A 21,654-nucleotide genomic window follows, 5' to 3' on the forward strand; every position below is an offset into this window, starting at 1 on the left:
GTTGTTTGGAAAGAACACTCTGGCCTCACCATCAGAACTATAGTAGGAAATGATTGAGAGACCTGTTAGGGTGTTCCTTTAGGACTGCAAGAGACAAAGTGGGTGGGGTGGAGAGAGAATATATTATTTCTCAGACTTTTAGAAACTAGCATCCATTATTAGCTAGCCTTGGAAACTGGTTGGCTATGAGAAATAAAAATGAGTTGACCATGACTCCCAGTTTTTGGGGTTGGAAATCCAATGGATGATGATACTCTTTATCAGGATAATGAAATACAGGAGCAAGAGCAGACTTGGGAAAAAGGTACGTTCAACTTTGAACTTAGTGTTTTTGAGGCACTTGAAGAACATATTGGTAAAGATTTCTAATGGGCAGTTGGATACTTAGGTATAGAGTTTAGGTAGTAGTTTTTGGCTGGAAGTAAAATTTAGAAGTTAAGGGTATCTAAAATATAAGTTCCACAAGAGCAGGAACCTTGTCCGACTTGTTTACTGTGAGATTCCTAGCACCTGGCACAATGCCCAGGACATATGTATTTGAGAGAGGGATGATTTGTGAATGTAGTTAAAGCATAGGAAAATACGTAAATGGAGAAAAGAGAGGGCTTGGGAACATCTGCATTTAAAGAGTCATTTGAAGAGAAGAAACCAGCTAAAGAGATTGAAAAGGGATTCCTAGAAGGTCAGGAAAAGAACCAAAGAGATTGGTGTCCTATTTTTTTTCCAGGCATCACAGTTTGTGATTATATATTTATTGTATATGCAGGTCTCTCTCTATCACATGATTTTACCTTGGTGAGGTATTAGCCATGCCTGCTTTGTTTCAACATTGTAGAAACAAGCACCGTATCTGTTAAAGAGTAAATCTTCAGTATTGTGGAATGAGTAATTATAAGTCATAGAAAGAAACAGCCTCAAAAAGGAGTATGTGGTCAGCATTGTTTACATTGCAGAAAGGTCAAGTAAATGGAACTCAAAAGGCATCCCTTAGAAATCACTGACGTTTGCCAGAGCTATTTCATTAGAGGTGGGCTAGAAGCCAGGTTTGAGGAGGTCAAGTAAGTAGAGACTGCTCTGAAGGGAATTAGTGAGGGGCAGAGGTAACTGGAGGGGATTTGTGGGGTCAGAGAAGATGCATGTTTGTTTGCTTGAGAGACTTGATAATGTTTATGGACCGATGGCCAAAAACTACTAATGAAAAAGAATCTGAAAATGCTGAAGAGAGAGTAATGATTAATGAAAGAGGATCCCAAAATATGGGGAGGGAATGGGGCCAAGAGCACAGGAGGATAGATTATCCTTCCTCAGGAGAGAGGTCAGTTCATCCTCTGAAATGGAAAACAGAAGAGATGGGCATAATCACAAATATATTTCTAGTTTAGGGCAGGAGAGGCAGAAAATTGATGGCATTCATGCCTGATGACTTCTATATGTTTCTCTAAAATGGGAAGCAGGGCATTTGATCTACGATTTAGGAGAGTCCAAGAACAATGATTCAGTGTTTAGAGTGGAAGAAGGAGCTGAGAAGTTGAACATCTGTTTTCTGTGTAGTGCACTTTATTTTTCTAAACATTATATGCCTAGTGGTTAATTCATATGAATGACATGTACATTACTCATGTTTATATTTTTAAAATCGAAAATACCAAGAATTGTATGACAAGAACCATAATATGGCACACTTATTGCAGGCATTATGTTAATAATTGATCTTTTCACTTTAATTTTAGGTCCTCATACTTCAGCAAATATAGGTGTTCTAAGTAGTTGCCTGGACTTAAGAACAGTAATCCCTGAAACTTCTGTATCCAGTTCTGTTTCCAGCGCACAAACTATGGTAACCCAGCAGACCATTAAAACTGAATCATCCAGTACAAATGGGGCAGTTGTAAAAGATGAAACTTCACTAACAACATTCAGTACCAAATCTGAAGGTTTGAAATGTGTTTCACATACTGTATTTTGAACCATTTTTGTATATAAATTCATCAAACTTATTTGTTTAGATGGGAATTCCATTTCATCTTGGATTGAATCATATATAAACAGATAAAACATTTCAATTAAAATTATTATATAATATAGTCTGCCTTCCATAAAATATTTAAATCAGCACACACTGAAATACATTCAGAATGTATTTTTCCTACCATGAATATATTCAGTAAACTTCTTTCCCATAGAAAAGATTCATTCTTTAGACTATGGAGTAATAATTCTCCCAGCTTGATTGATTTCTGATTTTGTAAATGCTCATTTCATTCTTTTGCAATAGGACTTGTGTTTCATCTTTGGTAAACATTCTCTGAAGTTCTAGCAAGTCTTCAAACCCTTGAGAAATGAACTTTGCGAATTAGTTCATATTAGAGCGTCCATATTTCAAATTATTGTGTTTTTCTCCCTCTGGCTATTTTTTGTATGTTTATAAATTATATTTTAATGTATCTGCTGAGTGATTACATGAGTCTTATATGATGAATTGTTTGGTTTTTAGTTGACGAAGCATGTGCACTGCCTGCGACTAAGATCAGCCGTGTAGAAGCACATGCTACAGTGATGCTGTTTTCTGTAAGTATATGACCTGAAGATCCTATGTGTTTAAAGATGGGATGCTGAGCAACTTCAGCATAAATTCATGAGAAGATTCTTGGGTGTCCTCTAGTGATGACTCTGCCAAAGATTGAGAAATGAAGGCTTGAATAGAAAAATGTTAAGTGAAAAAAGCTGCATAAAAAATAATATATATATACTGTGGTCCTGATTTTATTAAAATACACACACGATACATACATTCTTACTCTCACGTGAGTCCATGCACATCCACCCTCTAATGCTAGATGACTTTCTCCAGGCTGTGCGGCCACAGATAATTTTTACTTACCTCTATGAGCCTTCAATATTTTTGTATAGTGAAATGTGCTGCTTTCATAATCAGAAATATGAGTGTGTGTATGTGTACGTATATATGTATATATGTAAATCTCATTAATGGCTTAAAGAGTAAAAGGACATGTTAGAGAATATAAAACTTCAATGGCTCTATTGCTAGCTGTTGGGAGAACGGCAGAATATTGCAAATTGGGTTAGACATACCTATAGGGTAGCCCAATAATCTCTGACATTGGGTTGTTTTATGAAAGGCCAAAATTGGTCTGCATGGCACCAAACTTAAAATGCTAAGTATGTGCCTCACAAATATACCACGGTTGTCTTAATGAGGTAAATATAAGGGTAAACATATGTGTGTGCATGTGTGTGTATATACTTTTTAATTTTAAAATTATCAGTCATTTCAACTTTATTGCTATGAGCAAGAGTTTTTATTTGACCTAATATTTACCTCTGGGAATCTTCAGGAATTGTCTATAGTTTTAGTTTTCTTTCAATCATGATTTTATGGATTTCTATCAGATATTTACCTTCATCAGTTTTCACCTTTACAAAATGTTAAGTCCTAGAATTCTTAAACTCTTCTCAGGGAAGAATTATTAAAGGGAACTTTTTTTCTCCTAAACCTATTTTGCAACACATCAGCCAGAATGGTATTTGTTATTTCAGATGGAGCCCAGGTGTTTTATAAAAGTTGTTGAAGAGAGTTTTTACAACTTTAAAAATGAAAACAAGCTTAAAGATATTCCTTAAAAAAAAAAAACCTTAAAAGACTTTTCTGATTAGCTCACGTTGTCATGTGTGATAGCCTAAATAACAAATAATGTGAATTGTAAGCATGTACCTCTGCTGTTATATATTTAAGACAGAAATAAATAACTGAAGTGCATATTTGTTTTGAGCTTCTGGAAACAGTGTCTCATTTATAAAGAAGATGGCTTAAAAAAGGTTAGTTCTAGGGATAAGTATAATTCACTTATCACTAAAAGTAGCGTAAGGTAGAGGAAGTTTGTTTTCAAGCAAGGTAAAAAATATAAAACTGTTTAATCTGCTCCTCTTTAGTATATACTAAAGTATATTCAAATTGCATTTTAGTTTTGAACATTTTTTCTCCTTTTAGGTTTGGAGAATCACAGGTATTTCAAGTGCAAAGATCACTGAATTTCTGCTAGTTGTTTTTGAGTCTAGAAATAAGCCAGCTTGGAATGAATTTTTCTTTATTTGCTCCTTTTGGAGCAAGGTGTAATTTCACACTAAAGGGATTACATTTTCTGAGAGGGTCTCTGAAATGACAGTGTTCTGTAAAACAGCCAGCATTTTAACATATCACTGATTGGAAAGCATGCTAACTCCAGCTAGGTTGATAGTGCAGAGCCACTGACTTGGAGAATGCCTGTCACTCCCTGTGTTTGAATTGGCATCCCTGTTTCACTGTCAGTTGACCTAATCTGTTAAGAGTTTATTTACTTATGAGCTTTTAATGTTGTGGTGTTTACCCATATATCTACTTGTAGATCACTGCATGGATTTATTAAATCTTGAAGTTTCTTATATGCACAATAAGAGTCCTGATAAATTTTTCTTTCTCTGAAATTAGAAAGAGACTCCTTCAAATCCAGTGGCCACAATGAAAGCAGGAGAACGACAGTGGTGTGATGTAGGAATTTTTAAAAATAATACGGCTTTGGTGAGCCAGTTTTATTTGCTGCCAAAAGGAAAGCAAAGCATCTCAAAGGTAGCTATTGATCTATATTTCCTACCCTGTGAGTTATAAGTTTCATGAATGAGATATTTTTTTATAACCCTGATTCAAGTCACTTGAATGCATGAAATTGGGATCTGTTCACAATCTATAATTGAGATTTCTATCTATGTGCCTAATTATCTTGTATTCTTTTTTAAGGCACTTTTTATGGAATGTATCACAAGCAGGTCACTTAAAAAACCTTATACAATCACTGGGCTGGATTTTGAGTCATAAATGATATGGTCTGGCCAGTACAGATAAGGATTTTTTGAAATATCTCTAATTTTGTTACCTGGTGTGTTTTGACAATGGAACATTTTTTTCTTACTGAGAACTTTTTTTTTTTTAAGGCTTGTTTATTTATTTAGCGTGTGAGTGCGCAAGTCAGGGGAGGGGCAGAGGGAGAGAAGCCGACTCCACACTGAGAGTGGAGCCTCTGTCTCAAGACCCTGAGATCATGACCTGAGCAAAATCAAGAGTCTGACGCTTAACCAACTGAGCCAGCCAGGCACCCCTTTACTGAGAATTTTTTAAATTCCTGATTTTACAACTTAAAAAATTTAAGAGCCCCTTTTGGTTATTGAATACAATCTAATTTTCTCTTGATTGTGAAACTCCTTTAAAGAAGAACTCATATATGTAAGTGAGACATTAACCCTAAGAATTATGAAATAAATAACAGTTCCAAAGCACATTGAACTGATTTTTTTCTGGAATGGGGAATTTCAGAGAGTGACTTGCGTAGACCTACAGAAATGGATAATTTATCATTTATCATTATATTTTAGTTTTTCTAATATTACTTCTGATATCTTTCTTTTTCATATAAAATTCTTCCAATTCTTGACAAAAACAGAAATTCTGGTTAATAATTTGTTAGTATTATACCTAATGAAATTTCTGGCGGTAGTTTGATTTTATATATAAGGAAATAACAATATCTAAGGGCCTAGTAACTACCTGTTTTTCCCAAAAGAAAAACAGAGCATAAAATTTAGAACCAGTAAGCTTGGGTTTGAATCATTAGTTCCAGTACTCAACAGTGTGACCTTGGACAAGTCACCTGTTTAACCTCTCTGAGACTCAGTTTCCTCATCTATAAAATAAAAATGATATTGCTCCCTTAAAATTGGGAATGATACATTAGCACTACCTGCCTCACGGTGGTGCAGTGAGAGTTAGGGAGAACATGTAAAAACTGTTTGAAAGTTGTAAACATTATGAACCTCTACCCAGAATATGCAATCCAGTTATTTAACATTTATTCAGCATCTGCTGAATATTAATTTTTAAAATGCTCTATACTACATGCTAGTCACTTCTGTCAAGCTTGCTTGCCCGGTATTGTTCCTGCTTAGACTATTTGAGAGTAGTCCTTCTGAGATTTCTACTCTAAGTTTACAAGGATAGTTGTTACTTTGTTTATAGTGGTCGTCAATTTTTTTCTACCTTCATATTCTTCATGTGCAGAACACACTTCAGTTTCTTTTTATAATCAGTGGTTTTTAACTGGGAAGGGCACTTTTCCTCTGGATAAGAATCACCAATTTATGGGCTTAGTTGCTTTTGTATTGGAAGGTTTACTCCATGTGTAAAAAAGGGAAATAAATGTGAACTAGAACCTTAAAATATAATCCATTCCTTAAAAGTTTTCTTGTTGAATGACAAAATGATGAATTGCACCTTTTGACTTTTACATGTATTACATTTTAGATAGGAAATGCAGACGCACCTGACTACAGTTTACTTAAGAAACAAGATCTTGTTCCAGGCACAGGATACAGATTCAGGGTTGCTGCCATCAATGGTTGTGGAATAGGCCCTTTCAGCAAAATCAGCGAATTTAAAACTTGTATTCCCGGTTTTCCTGGAGCTCCTTCTGCAGTCAGAATTTCAAAGGTGAGATGTCAGGTCAAGACTTGATTTAATTATTGAAATTTTGTACATAAAGTAAGTAAAACTGTCAGTTTAGAGATTCTTGTTAGTATCTGATGGAATGAGAGGTATCTAAAAGGGGTGGATTGATGTACACCTGAAACTAACGTAATGTGTGTGTCAATAGTACTTCAGTAAAAAAAAAAATTAGGTCTTAAATAAATAAAAGGGGTAGATTATAAGTTTAAAAAATGTTTGCTAATCACTCATGATTTTAAGGACCAAATTTCAAGCAAAATTACAGCATCCAAAATATAGAAAGTCAGAGAAATCTGGTATTCTTCTTAATATTAACTTTGTTCTTATTGTATGGAACCAAAAAGTTTGTGCTGGAGAATTTTAATAGAACACATGAAATTGAATTATATTTTATCCTAAGGTCCTGCCTCTCTTTAGAGAAGAAAAGATCTGCTTTCAGGTAAGAAAAATCCCTTTCTTAGGATGGTACAGGCAGACATTTAAGCCTAGTTATGATATTGAAAAGTGGGCATGAATTAAACATTGTAGATCCAATTAGGTTTTTAAAAATCAATAATCAAAGTTCTAGTATCTAATGCAATTACTTTAGCGGAAAGCAGTATTTTGTATTCTAAAGATAGACTCAACATTATAAGTGATATTAGAGAAAACTTCAGAACGTTTACGTGGTTTTGTTTTGTTTTTTTTTTTCTCCTCTCTTCAAGAATGTTGAGGGTATCCATCTCTCCTGGGAACCTCCAACTTCCCCTTCTGGAAATATTTTGGAATATTCAGCCTACTTGGCTATCCGCACAGCACAAATACAAGATAATCCAAGTCAGCTTGTGTTTATGAGGATTTATTGTGGTCTTAAGACATCATGTATAGTAACTGCCGGGCAACTTGCAAATGCACATATCGATTATACATCCAGGCCTGCCATTGTGTTCAGGATATCAGCAAAGAATGAAAAGGGATATGGACCAGCTACGCAAGTTCGATGGCTTCAAGGTAACAATAAAAAAGCACCTTTAAATTGAATTTTTTTTTTTTACTGAAGCTATTGTGATGATTATTTATTAGTAACTGGTTTTAAGATTTGTCATTTAAAAGAGTATTCTCCGACTGTATTTCTAGCACTTATGAGTTTGAGTTTGTAAGTTGTTCTTAAAATGTATTTGCTCAATTTTAGATCCAAATAAAAATAGAAAAGAAGCAAAGACTCTCTGAAAATTAGTATATGGATTCGTCCTTACAGTTATATAACTGCTTTTTTTGTAAAGGAAAATAGTAAATTAAGATAAAAGCTAGAAGGCTTTCTTACCCCAGTATCTTTTCTAAAGGCCATGTAACTCAGTCATCCTAGAGTTATTGAGATGATTCTAGTAACTGGCTGTTGTGCACTGCGCTGTCCTACATAGTAGATGTTCTCTCCATTGTCAAGGACCCGTCTTTGAGTACTCCCTCTAACTTTATTATTCTAGATGAGCAGCGGTCCTCTTAATAACTGTCTTCTACTGGACAATATTTGTGATACTAATTTTAGTAGCCGCTATTTGATTCATTTCTTTGTCTACAGTTAGCACAGAGCTTAAGAAATTACAAAAGAAAGAAAGAGGCGAGTTCAGAAACTCTGATTTTGAATTTTTATTATTTTCCAAGAATCATGGCAAAATACAAAAAGAATAATGGGTTTTCTTGATTCATATCTGATATATTGGAATATATTTTTGGCCAAAGCGCTTAACTTACCCGGTCCTCGGTTTTCTCATTAATAGAAGACAGAGTTAAAAAAATTTACATTTAAGGTTTCTTTCAGCACTAAAATTCTGTATTTTCATCAGAAGCAAAGTGTATCTGTGAACATTTTAACATCTGTCTTAATGGCTTTAACTTTGCTTTTGCTGAAATTAATAAAACCTTCATAATTTAAAATTCAAAATTGAAGTATATATGTCCTCCTTATTGCAGAAAGAAAGAAGCACCTTAACAGAACACAAGTTTTGAAATAGTGTTTTAAACATTTGTAAGATTTTTGTAAAGCTCTAAATGTTTTATTTTTGCATTGTTTTTACCTCAAAATTGTATAAACTTTTTTACAACTGAAATATAAGCATTAGACAGCTCACTCAGGTCCCACTGCAACCTTAAAGATGCAGATAGGCATGATGGATCCTCTGCCACAGGTAGCTTGTTTTGAACCTTTTTGGAATGTCATGGTTCCACTGCCTGTTCAGATCTGGAATGGAAATACAGAGCAATAAGTGCAGAAAAGGTCGTTCACACTACAAGCTGCAATAACCGCACGGGCCCAGGCCTATCTTTTTTATACCATGTAACCTTATGCCAGTGTAGGTTGACTGAGTAGCTGTGTCCTCGAACTTCACATAGAATACTCCCAGCCAAGATGGATTTAATTGTGCAGAATTGATATATATGTATGTTCCAGTTACTAATTTAAAGTGTATAGAATATTTTAATATATAATTTTTGTAAAGAACTGGGATTTTTATACTACAGTATTTGTAATTAATGTGTCTCACTAATTAAGTTTCTCTTGAAGAAAATATGCAAACTGTTAGACACGTAATGAGTGATTTCCAAACTCTAAAGGTAAAATAAATGCACTACTCTGGTGTTGTTAGAATACCTTTTTTGTGGCTGTATGAATCCTTAATCTTTAAATGTGTATTTTACAAACAATGTTTACAAGGAGCCTCTCTGGTTTGTTATGTCAGCACCTCCCTTGGTGAGAGCTTCATTCTGCATTTGTTAAATTCATATGCTTTGCTTTTAGCATATGCTTGCTTTTTGCACTAGTAGAATTTTAACTTACCTCATTATTATGTTTGTAATCATTTGTATAGATTCCATAATATGTCTGATATAGGCTAAACAAATACTTAACCAAAGTTAAAATAAATGGTAAGCAATTTTGCACATATTCAATGCTAGGGTTTGTTGTGTATATGTGTGTGTTTAGTTATAAAAAGAGTAGGAGTGGAAACTTAGAGTATATGTTTCAAGTCCAATTATTTTAATGATCTGTTTGCTTTATTAGAAAAAGGTCTCGCTTTTACCTCCTTATTCTCTGCATTAATTAATAATTTGCATCTCGAAGCACTTCTCTTAATGACAGGACTAAGTTGACTTTAAGCAAAGAATAGAATATTTGTTTGAGTGTGCACATTTATACCTGTTTAGTATTCGTTTAGTTTACTTTGCTTTACATTGCCTCAACTGTGCTGTGAACCTGTGGTTCTAACATACATCTTATTTTTAGAGAGAAAGGCAGTCTTTCTATACCAAGGGATTTGTGAAAATGACAAATGTTTTTACTTTGAGAATTAGCCCAGATTGTGTTATCATTTTTTGGCATTTGTATATTAAGCAGCAGTCATATTTATGGGTGACTGAAAAATGCCATTGAGAAATCTCTGTGGCTTGACATTAATAGTTAATAACAGATCTTCAAGCTGCATGTTCATGAATAGAATGGACTAGGGTAAATAACAAGAGAAGTGCATTTAGCTTCCTATGATTTGCACATTTTCTGAGTGAAGATCCCTGAGTAGCAGTGGGCTAGATCATGCAGATATCTTTCATAAGAGGATTTATGCTGAGTTAAATGACTTTCTTTACTCCTCCCTGCTGGATAGGCAGTCCAGATGTTCAAGCCCTTGTGCCACAGTCCTCTTCCTGGGCTCTACAACTTGGTTTCACATATGTAGTAAAAAGATTTAGATGTTGCATGCTCTTAGAATTATATTTTCTAAAATATTGTATTGGCTTCATTTTAGTTTAGTAAACTGTTTTGGTAATTTAACTAGAAATAGGGTATTATAAACTCACTTTTATCCACATTAAAACAAAACGGAAAGAATCTGATTGCATGTATGAGGCCCCCTTGCCCTATAACCCAATTACATAAATACAATCATCTATAAGAAGGTAAAACTGTTGATCCATTATTTCAGACTTGTAGCCTAGCAAAGATTTGATCTGGTTAGAGATATGGTCTACTATAACTGAAGGTATTATTTTAAAAAATTTGCAGCACTTGTAGCATAAAAATCATTTGTAACATTGGCTATGAAGAGATAATTAGTATTTAAAGTTATTGTAGTAATCTGACCATGAATGAAATAGGTTGCAAAATAGACTTGGTCTTTGACTGCTTAAGGTATAACTGACAGTTAAGTTTTCCAAGACTGATTTTAGGCAGTTTCATGTATTATGTACCAATGATAATGTAAAATAAAGCACCTTTTCTATTATAACCAATTACAGGTGTTATTTATTTTGAACTCTATGAGAGAAAAATTAGTGATGGCAGAGTAAATCTGTAGAAATGTTGACTTTATATCATTCTTAAAATAATATAGGCAGTCTCATAAAGAACAGATTGTGTCCCAAAACTTGTTTTTAAGTCAGTGGATTGTGTTCGGGAGTCATGTTCTCATACAAACGTGAAGACTGTATCTCTCTAACCTTTCTTGTGGCTGAGCTCGTAAGTGAAAAGGCACATGGCTCCAGGAAACAGATCTAAACTGTTGCCATCTCTTTTTTTGTCTTCTGTTCACTCTTAGTCTTTTGTCTTTATGCCTTGCACCCACTTTAATTCACTACAGCCAGACTTCTGTCCTGCTACTCTGTCAGAACGGCTCTAGCAAAGGTCAGAGGGAGCCTCTCATTTCCCAAATCCGGTGATTACTCTCGTCCTTCATAACTCAACCCCTCCCTAGAGACTTGGACATTTTCTTGGTTTCTGTGATACTCGCTCTCTCTTTCTGTACCTCCTCCTGTCTGTAGTCCCCTTTTCCACTTGCACCTGCCTCCATTCATTTTTTCAAGACTCAGGTCCTTTTTCAAGATTCCAAAATGGAGGGCGCCTGGGTGGCTCAGTCGTTAAGCGTCTGCCTTCGGCTCAGGTCATGATCCCAGGGTCCTGGGATCGAGTCCCACATTGGGCTCCCTGCTCGGCGGGAAGCCTTCTTCTCCCTCTCCCACTCCCCCGCTTGTGTTCCTGCTCTCACTCTCTGTCAAATAAATGAATAAAATCTTAAAAAAAAAAAAAATTTCAAAATGGAGCCTTTCTTGACACGCTCCATCCATATCCGGGTAGATTTGCCCCCTTCTTCTTGTGCCCCCACTGTCCTTTGTCAAATCTTCTGTCACAGCAGCCTAAAAAACATTGTATCCTTACTTGTTAGCATTGTTTTCTCCCTCTGCCAGAATGGTGGTAGGTCTTTGAGGCAAAGACTGGATCTTTATATTTCTTACATATCGGCCATTCAGCTGGTACTTAAATATGTTAACACATGGTTAAAGAAAATTGTCATCTTTACATCTCTCCATATTCTCACTCCCCTTTCTCAAATTGGGATGAAAATGGGAGGGAGGCTTTGCTAGGGAAAAGAGATTTTAGCAGATTTAGTAAGTCTCTGGAGGAAATACTAACACCAGCTTTGTCTTATCCTACCCTGCTCTTACTTAGGTTCCTAGGAGAAGTTCTGGGATAAATAAACGGTGTGTCACATATGTACTGGGCTAAAAGGGGTTTAATCTAGGTATGTACAGATCTCAAGCAGAAGTCTTTGATCTAAAAAGATCTGAGCATTTAGTGAGATTGTTGGATATTGCTGAATTACGATTTTTAAAATTGGATGATCCAGAAAATGAGCTAAAAATATTTCCAAACTATTTCCTTATAGGAAAGCCATGGGCAATTATTTAGCATTAGGAAAAAACCACCTACCTGTTTAATACTTAAGCACAGGGACTGCTGAAAGACATGGAACACCAGCATTAATACATATCAAGTCAGGCCACTGTTGTCACCTCCGAGCTTATAGGACAAAGGATTCTTATCCTAATAGAAAACAACATGACATTGGCACAACTTCCACATTTCCCAGTTATAGTTGGGAGTCCCTGTACTATTTCTGTAACTCAGGAAGACGTGTGTGTGTGTGTGTGTGTGTGTGTGTGTGTGTGTGTGTGTGTGTGTGTCATGCCTGGAAAAACATGAACTGCACCATTCTGGGGAGAAAAATATTCTATGAACTGAAGAAGAAAGAAAGGCTATAAAATCCAAGGATACTAGCCTCCTTGTTCAAAATAGATTTCTATATCTTACTAGTATCTCTTTGCTTCTTTCCTGTCCTCTGAGGAACTAAAAAAAAAAAAAATGTCCACTTGTGAGATTGTTAATTTCAGCAAGGTCATCTGAAACTGAGTGTGAGGTTCTTTTGTATATTTAGTATCTTGGATAAATTGAATTGGGGGGCCTGGTACTTAAAGGTCATCATATTCACAATCTGAATACCACTCCTGCCAGAGCCTCACATTCAAGTCCTGAGAATACAGGGTTACAAAGCCTTTGGCCTTAGATAGAGAGAAGGCTAGGAAGACATAGGTATGGAGTACAGCAGCAACAGAAGGATTCACTATTTCCTGATTTGATTTTGCTGGGTCAACAAAAAGTCTTTGCAGGGTATTTAGGGATGTCAGGGTGTTGACTCCTGAAGATAAAAGTGTAAAAAGTATGAGTTGGTGGCATATCAGATAGGAAAGCTGTTGCAGAGAAGGAAATTGCCCCCTTCCTACCCACTCCCCCTTCCTGGTCTTCTTGCCACCCAGGGACAAGAAGCTAAAGGACCCATCATTGCTCAGCATGAGAACTGAGGAAAGCACAGGAGAACCTGTTGTGTCCAAGCATATACAGGTTAAAAATAAAAGGTAGAAGCTGGTATTTGTTTTTGAACATGAGATAACTCTATCTACTGGTAAATCGTGGTCCAGTAAATATCCAGCTCTGACCAAGAGGATTATTCGTTCCTTGAATCTGGGGAGACAGAATGGAAATTCCTTAAGAACTTGAGAAAGGTTTCCTCCTAATTTCTCTGTTTCTTATTGGAAAGGGAGGAAAAAGCTGCAGGTATAATACTGACCATCCAGAATAACAAAGGTGTAGGTATGCCACTTAGGGTAGGCACTTAGGTCTGACTTTCTGATCCAGAGTGTCCCTGTCCCAGCCACCGCAGCCACCAGCTGTGAGGGTGGGAGTTGCGGGGGGGGGGGGGGGTGCAAGATGGTGGAGTAGCAGGACCCTAAGCTCAGCCGGTCCCACATTTACGAAGTCTTCCCGCCACCAGTTGCAATGTACCACCCCCTGGTGGCATGTCCCTTCCAGCTTAAATATGGTTGAGATTTTAGGTCTTGTAGCTGTCTGGGACTTTTACAATAGCTACAGCAATGTCTGGAACTTTCTGATGAGTTGGCACCCCTGTGTTAGACCAAGCTGGGGACCCTGGACCTGGAGAATACACCTTCGACTTCCCCATTTCCTGGAAATGGGTTGCAGGCCTTCTGCTGCCAGGCCTAGTCTACCTCTTGCAAGAACTCCCTTACCCGGGATAATAACTTGAGCTTGCCCTGTTTGGGTAAAGGGGCTGGATCAAACGTTTCAAGATCTTTTTTCTTTTTTTCTTCTTTTCAAATTTTGAAATTATATACCAAATTAATAGCTATTTTTGAGGAAAAATCGCACCTTAACTATGTTTTATTTAATCTGCACAGTGACACTGCCAGCAATGACCTTGGCAAAGACGCGATTGCAAAATTGTTATGACCTTTGTGTGCCCAACCTGACACCTGTTATTGAGCAGGGTGGAGAAACAGTAACTACCATGTACTTTCTGTATTTTTGGATTACTTAGTACATAAATAATTAGGAGAATGTGCCAAAGGGAATCTGTACTTTTGAGAGTCAGCAGAATTCAGTTAAGAGGCAGGGTCTTCATCCATTTATTTTGGGATTTGCATCACCCATCTGTATTCTCTGCTTTATACAAATGGTTATACCCAGGGAACAAAGTAACCAGTTAACCAGAATCAGGCGGGTGACTGATTCAACTTGGCAGAGCAGTCCTGTAATACTGCCATCTCGATGGATCCTGACCTTTGGGAACCTAGTTAACTTCTGTGAGGAATAGCCCATACTCATTCTTCTTTCCCTATTATCAGGCACTTATTCCCCACCAGTTAAAATAATTAGCTGAGGGGTGCCTGGGTGGCTCAGTTGTTAGGCGTCTGCCTTGGGCTCAAGTCGTGATCCCGGGGTCCTGGGATCGAGCCCTGCATCGGGCTCCCTGCTCTGCGGGAAGCCTGCTTCTCATTCTCCCACTGCCCCTGCTTGTGTTCCCTCTGTTGCAGTGTCTCTCTCTGTCAAATAAATAAATAAAATCTTTAAAAATAATAATAATAATAATTAGCTGATTTGCAGTGCGCAGCAGTGGCTGAAATATGGGGAGATGTTCCCTCTCTTGGTTGATGAAATTATGTAGTAAATAATCTTATTATCTTTTTTCTTTTAAAATATTTTTTGCAAAATAAATAAAATGACCAGACGTGTATTCAACCTTCAGCTTAAGAACTAGAATATTCTCAGATACCCAGAATCCCCCCATTTGTCCTCAACCCACATACCACACAAGGCAAACATTATTCTGGATGTTTTGTTAATAATTCCCATGTTTTTATTTATGGTTCTCCCATCTATGTATGTATCCCTAATAGTATGTTGTTTAGACTTACCTGATTTTGAACTTTCATGTAAATGATTTCATGCTGCATTATATCCTTCCGTGACTTTTTTTCTGACCGTTGTTTTTGAGATTCCCATCCCTGTTTATGCATGTAACTGTATTTCATTTGTTTTCACTGCTGTACAGTATTCCATTGTATGCTAAACCACAGTTTGTTTATCTGTTCTTCTGTTCATGGAGATTTGGATTGTTTTCCATTTTGGGCTATCAAACAATGCTGTTCTGAACATTCTGCCAATTACAGTGTAAGCTCCTTGCGGGCAGGGATTTTGCCTGTTTTGTCTGATCTTGTCTGTTGAGACATTCACGATGTCTAGAACAATGCAGGGCAGATGGTAGATGCTCAGTAAATATTTGACAAATGAATGAGTTCTTGTACATGTCTCCTGGTGCACATGTACAAGATTTGCTCCAGGGAAGTTGTTTTCAAAGTATGGTCCAGGGACCCTTAGGGCCCCTGAGACCCTTCCAGGGGGTCTGTGAGGACAAAATTATATTCATAAAAATACTAAACATTATTTGTCCTTTTCACTCTTTTTCATGAGTTTAAATATTTTCCAGAGATGACCTCTTCACTCTGACAGCTAATCAAGTATGTACTTGTGTATTACTGTTTTGAAAATGCCTGTTTTAATTTCTAATATAGTAAAAACTGATAAATATAATAACCCACATGAACAACAGCTCTTTGAGGTCCTCAGTATTTTTTAAGGATATAAGGAAGTTCTGAGACTCAAAAATTTGAGAACCACTGCTCTAAGAAGCAGGTTTTACTTGGTCATGCTGAACTGTTTCTTAAAGCATTTGGAGCAGTTTATGTTCCCAGTGGCAATGGTTGAATGCCATGCTCCACATCTTAGCGAACACACGGTCTTGACTGTCTTTTATATTTGCCAATTGGGTGGTGATTATATGGTGTCTTACTGTGGCTTTAATTTGCATTTCCCTGATTACTAATGAAATTGAGTGTTTTTTTCATATATGAATGTGTTTTCTCATGTGAAATACTTACTCATGTCTTTTCCCCATTTTTCTATTAGGTGTGTGTCTTTTTTTCATTGATTTATATGATTTCTTTATACATTCTGGATACCAATCCTTTGTCAGTTAAACATGTTGTATATATCTTCTCCCAGTTTGTGTATTATCTTTTGTAATTATATTGAATCTGTTGATCAGCCTGGAGAAAATATCTTTTCAGCAGTAAGTCTTCCTAGCCAAAAACACTGTGTTTCCACTTATTTGGTCTTCTTTTAATATCTCTCAATAAACTTTAATGATTTTTCTCCATAAAGGCCTTCATGTATTATATTAAATTTCTTCCTAGGAATTTTATGTATTTTTAATGAATGCTATGGTAAATTTTTAAAAATTACAATTTCTATTCTAACTGGTTGTTACTAATATATTTAATGTTACTCTGTGTTGATTTTGGATCCAGCCGCCATGCTAAGTTTTTATTCATTCTAATAATGTTTCTAGATGTTCTTTTGAGTTTTTCATATAACCATTATCAGAAAATAGTGGCAGTTTTCTTGCTTTCTGATCCTTCTACCTTTTAAAAAATTCCTTCTTTCATTTCTGCACTGGCTATGACCTGTAGTACAATATTGAAAAGAATGGATAGTGAACATCCTTGTTTTAGCCCCAATTTTAAGGGAATGCTTTCAACATGTCAGCTCAGTATTTTTTTCATAAATGGCCTTTATCAGTTAAGAAGATTCTATTAGGGTACCTGGTGGCTCAGTCGGTTAAGAAGATTCTATTTCTGGTTTGCTAATAGTTTTATTTTGAATGGATGTTGCATTTTATTTTTTCTTATCTATTTAAATGATTGAATGTTTTTTACTGTTATTGTATTAAATTATGGTAGTTGACTTTTTAATATTGAACCGACCTTGAATTCTAGGATAAGCCCAACTTGGTCATGATGTGTGTTTTATAATACATTGTTGGACTCAATTTGCCAATATTTTGTTTAGGATTTTTGCTTCTGTGTTCATCAGTAAAACTAGCTTTAGAGTACTCTACTTTTATGTCCTGTCATTGTCTAGTTTTGGTATACTAGCCTCATGAAATGAGATTTTAGATTGGAAGAGTTGAAGATTGAAACTAGTCTTTAAAATCATTTGGTTGGATGCCTGAGTGGCTCAGTCGGTTAAGCAGCTGCCTTCGGCTCAAGTCATGATCCCAGGGTCCTGGGATTGAGTCCCACATCAGGCTCCTTGCTCAGTGGGGAGCCTGCTTCTACCTGTGTGTGACCATGCTCCCCGTTTGTGCTCACTTGCGCTCTTTCTCTGTCTCTCATAAATAAATAAAATGTTAAAAAAATAATGAAACCATTTGGTCATTAAGAGATTTTTAACTATTGATTCCATTTCTTTATAGATCACAGGAACATTAGGATTTTATATTATTCTTGAGTCAGTTTGTTAAATTTAATAAATTTTTCTAAAGATTTCTCCACTTCATTAAAATTTTTTGATACGAAGTTATCTGTATTATCTTTGTTTTTAGTTTCCACAGCCTGTGTAGTTATGACCCATTTTCATACCTATTAGTTTATTTTGTGCCTTCTCACTTGATTAATACTTCCAGAGGGTTGAATATTTAACCCATTGTTATTTTAAAAGTAGATTTCTAAATGCTAAGGGTGGGTTATGGTTGTCTTAATCTTTACTTCTAATATTTTACCAGAGAATATGAGCTACAATATTTTAATTTTTCCAAAATTTGAGACTAGCTTTCTGAAATATGTGATCAGTTTTCATGTCCATGTGTACCTGAAAAAGAGTATGTATGTACGTATTCTGCGGTTGTTGAGAACTTTATATTTGATTGATTTATGGAGTCTCAAGATCTCATCATAACTAGATTTCTCAATTTCTCTTATTAGATGCATACTAATTTAGAATTTTTGGCTCCTCGGTGAATTAAACCTTTTAGAATTATGTAGTGACTCTTCTGTGAATGCTCATTGCCTCCATCTTTGTTGTTGGTGTTACTTACTGTAGCAGTCTTTTGGTTAGTCTTAATCTGAATATCTTAGATCTTTCTTTGGCCTTATATTTTGAGTTTGCAGGAGACTCATGCAAAGATAAGGCCAAAGAAAATCTGCCTTTTTAACTGGATAGTTAAGTACATTTATGTCTGTAGTGATTACAAATACAAGTTGGATTTATTTCTGGGTCCTCATAAATGTCTTCTTTTTTTGCCCATTACCCACTTCTTGCCTTGTCTTTCTTTTTTCATTTTCTTATTCTTTTCTCCCCTCCTCCATTTGTTTCTTATTTCCAATTTTTTTTTCTTATGAGTTCTATTTGGCTTATAAATCATGTTCTCTGGGTATTCTTTTGCTCCTTATTTGTATTTTCTATGCTTCTTTCTATTCCTTTACATACCATTAATTTTCCTGTGTTGATATCAATTTTGAGTCTTTCTGGGGGATTCTACTGTCTGTTGTATAAGCTGTGTTTTTTTTTTTTTCCCATTCATGGTGCCATTTTCCTTTAAACTTACTTTTGTTGGAAAATAGGGATTATTTGAAGTATGAGCTAAAATTGAGACCATTAAGAGAATATGTTTGCTGTGCCAGATACCCAGTGACTACCAACCTGAGAGCACTTTATATTATCAGCATGAAGGTTCTATGATTTCAGATCGCAAACCTTGAGGGCTGGCCTGTGATTATGAATTTGAGGGTGGTGGTTATTTATCCTCCACCCAGCAGCCCCAACATTGAGATAGGCAAGGTTCCTTGCTGCCCATTTCTCTGTGGTGGCCCTACCAGACTCCAGCCTAGGTGAGCCTTAGGCTCTATGTCCAGTACCCCCTGGGATGCCTGGGTGGTTCAGTCGGTTAAGCATCTGCCTTCAGCTCAGGTCATGATCCCAGGGTCCTGGGATCGAGTCCCACATCGGGCTCCCTGCTCAGCGGGGAGCCTGCTTTTCCCTCTGCCTGCGGCTCCACCTGCTCATGCTCTCTGTCAAATAAATATGTCCATTCCCCCCAACTACTGCTAGCTCAGTCTCCAGAGCTCAACAGAACCCTTGGGGCAAAAGCTGGTGGTGGAGCCTCCTTAAGATTCCCTCTCCTGCCTCACCTCTCTCTCTCCCGCTAAAAATTACTTAAAATTTGTTTTACTTTGCCCTTGATGTGAGTATTGCTACTCACATGGCAGTCTGTAGTCTATAAGGAATTACAGGATGCTTAGTTCCGCCCTTGGCACTGTCCTGCAAGGCAGCACTCCTACGGTGCGGGCACTGCTACCTGCAAGGTTAGAAATGTACACAAAGAAACCATGTTTTAAAAGTTATAACTTTTTCTCCTAAGTAAGGAATGGCTCTACCATTTCCTTAAATGGCTGTCAGCCCAAATATTATTCCTTTGCATTCTTTGATTAGTGTTTGCTTTGGTCTGAAAAAAGGATTTGGTCTTGGTTTCTTACAAACCGAACACTGGGCATTATAGATGCACGAATAGGCCTTCTTGGCATAGCTGCCCTGGCTGTAAGGCGCTGTCTGCTATGGCTTGTCTTTGCCTAGCAGCGTGCTTTCAACCAAGTACCTGGTGCTTAAGGGTCTGAAATCTCTTTCATTCAGATATACTCTGAAATTGAGCCCTGGAAAACAGGACAGAAGAAAGACTTACTGTTGGTTCTTAGAGGACGCTCAAGGGAGATCCAAATTATACCTGAAAGAGGCAATGTTTATGCTGCAGTGTCAGGATATTTTAATCTTAGGTATTGTTGCGGAAGATGAAGGAATTACCTATCAACTTCTATCCACCCCTAAAACTAATACATGGCCATTAGGTTTCTACAAAGCCAGTACATATTTACTGACTTTATTTGGCACGTTTGCTGGCATTAACCTTGGCAAAGGAGTGTTACAGTAAGGTGCCTTGCATAGGTATCTATTTACTAGGGAGTGCAGAAGGAAACAGTCTCTGGAGTAAGTGAGAGACAGCTGTAACTGTTACTAGGCAAGTTTACATCTTGAAAGGTGATGGCCATAAGCCAGAGAAAAGCATCCATCCCAGTGCCATCTGTGGCCCATGATTTGAAGAGATTCTGCCTTATGGTTTTAAAATCCTTTAAGATCAGGTATAAAAAGAAACGTAGTCTTGTTCAAAGAAATGTCTAAGGGGCTGTGGCAGCCAGCAAACACTGAACAAACCTACTCAGTTTTGGGTGGTGATATTTTCTGTATTTGGTAATTAGTATGAAGGTGTAACAAAAGTTTTAAAGGCTTTCCTGATGAAGCTTAAACTAAAACCTGAAGGATGAGCAAGACTTAGCTAGGCACAGGAAGAGAAAGAACGTTCTAGGCAGAGGGAAGTATACGTGGGTAGAGGAGGCAAAGAACATGGCACAAGGAGCCAAGAGACCAGGGTGACTGGAGCATAACAAGCAAGAGGAAGCGGAACTTGGGGATGTTAGCAAAGTAACATTTCCAGCTCTAAAAGAAACCATAAATTAAACCTGAATATTTTTCATACAATATAGTATAGTTCGTTAAGAAATAAAATTAGTTGAGGTTGTTCTATTTTTTACTCATGAATACACTATGACTTGAGTTTAAGGTCAGTATACATAAATTATTACATAAACATATATAAGTTGTCTAATTCAGAGAAACCAAAAATATACATTTAGGATAGCCTAGTTTTTGGTATAGATCTTACCTAATATCCTTTGAATGATTCAGAAATGTATTTTATCACATAAAGCAACAAATATTATCTTGTTTTGGACTGTTGATAAAATAACCTTCCCTAAAGAGAAAATATGCAGATTTTTAAAAATCTTGTATACAAGATTTTATTCTTGGCAAATAGCAGAAACTGTTTTTCGTTTTTCACGCTTAATTGGTACTGCTGCAGAGATCCTTTTAGTTGGCCTTCATAACTGGTCAATTCACGTTATTAAAGGTAACTGGTATTCCTTTAATCCACTAAGGCAATCTAGAAAACAGGCAATAAGGCATACTGTTGAGGAAAGGAAAATACCATATAGATATTACACTGTAGGAGGAAAAGAAATACAAATAGCTTAATACATCATCATACCCAAGTATATGACATTGGAAGGTAGCATTAAAAAAATAATTCTCTCGGGCGCCTGGGTGGCTCAGTCGTTGAGCGTCTGCCTTCGGCTCAGGTCATGATCCCAGGGTCCTGGGATCGAGTCCCGCATCGGGCTCCCTGCTCAGCGGGAAGCCTGCTTCTCCCTCTCCCACTCCCCCTGCTTGTGTTCCTGCTCTCACTGTCTCTCTCTGTCACATAAATAAATAAAATCTTTAAAAAATAATAATAATTCTCTCTGGACTAAAGCATCTCTGTTACGAGGCAGTGAGGGGAGAGACAGAAGCTACTCAAGTCCTGTTTCTGACTTAGTCACTGAAGCCCATTTCTCTCTCAAATACTCATAAAAAGCAATATCTACAAAGTTATAAAGAAAACACTTTTAGGTTAATGTAGGAGCTTATCTACTTAAGAAGTTCCAGGGGAAGAAAA

At 36.6% G+C, this 21,654-nt stretch overlaps 1 protein-coding gene across 5 annotated transcripts in view; it reads left to right on the forward strand.

Moving 5' to 3' along the window:
- Positions 1 to 16,428, forward strand: part of HCFC2 (host cell factor C2) — a 42,048-nt gene extending 25,620 nt beyond the window's left edge. For 3 of the 5 annotated variants that reach the window (XM_028121677.2, XM_028121679.2, XM_028121681.2), the window contains 6 exons: positions 1,731 to 1,934; positions 2,495 to 2,568; positions 4,487 to 4,624; positions 6,350 to 6,535; positions 6,951 to 6,989; positions 7,255 to 16,428. In XM_028121677.2, coding sequence (XP_027977478.1) covers positions 1,731 to 1,934; positions 2,495 to 2,568; positions 4,487 to 4,624; positions 6,350 to 6,535; positions 6,951 to 6,989; positions 7,255 to 7,569 — 956 coding nt within the window. In that variant the 3' untranslated portion in view covers positions 7,570 to 16,428. The remainder of the gene's footprint in view (positions 1 to 1,730; positions 1,935 to 2,494; positions 2,569 to 4,486; positions 4,625 to 6,349; positions 6,536 to 6,950; positions 6,990 to 7,254) is intronic. The other 2 variants (XM_028121678.2, XM_028121680.2) reach the window with 1 other exon arrangement.
- The last annotated feature ends 5,226 nt before the right edge of the window (positions 16,429 to 21,654 follow it).

Source organism: Eumetopias jubatus, unplaced genomic scaffold (genome assembly GCF_037043125.1).
Source record: "Eumetopias jubatus isolate StellerSeaLion01/CBP00866 unplaced genomic scaffold, mEumJub1_p1.0 scaffold_8, whole genome shotgun sequence".
NCBI lineage: Eukaryota > Metazoa > Chordata > Mammalia > Carnivora > Otariidae > Eumetopias > Eumetopias jubatus.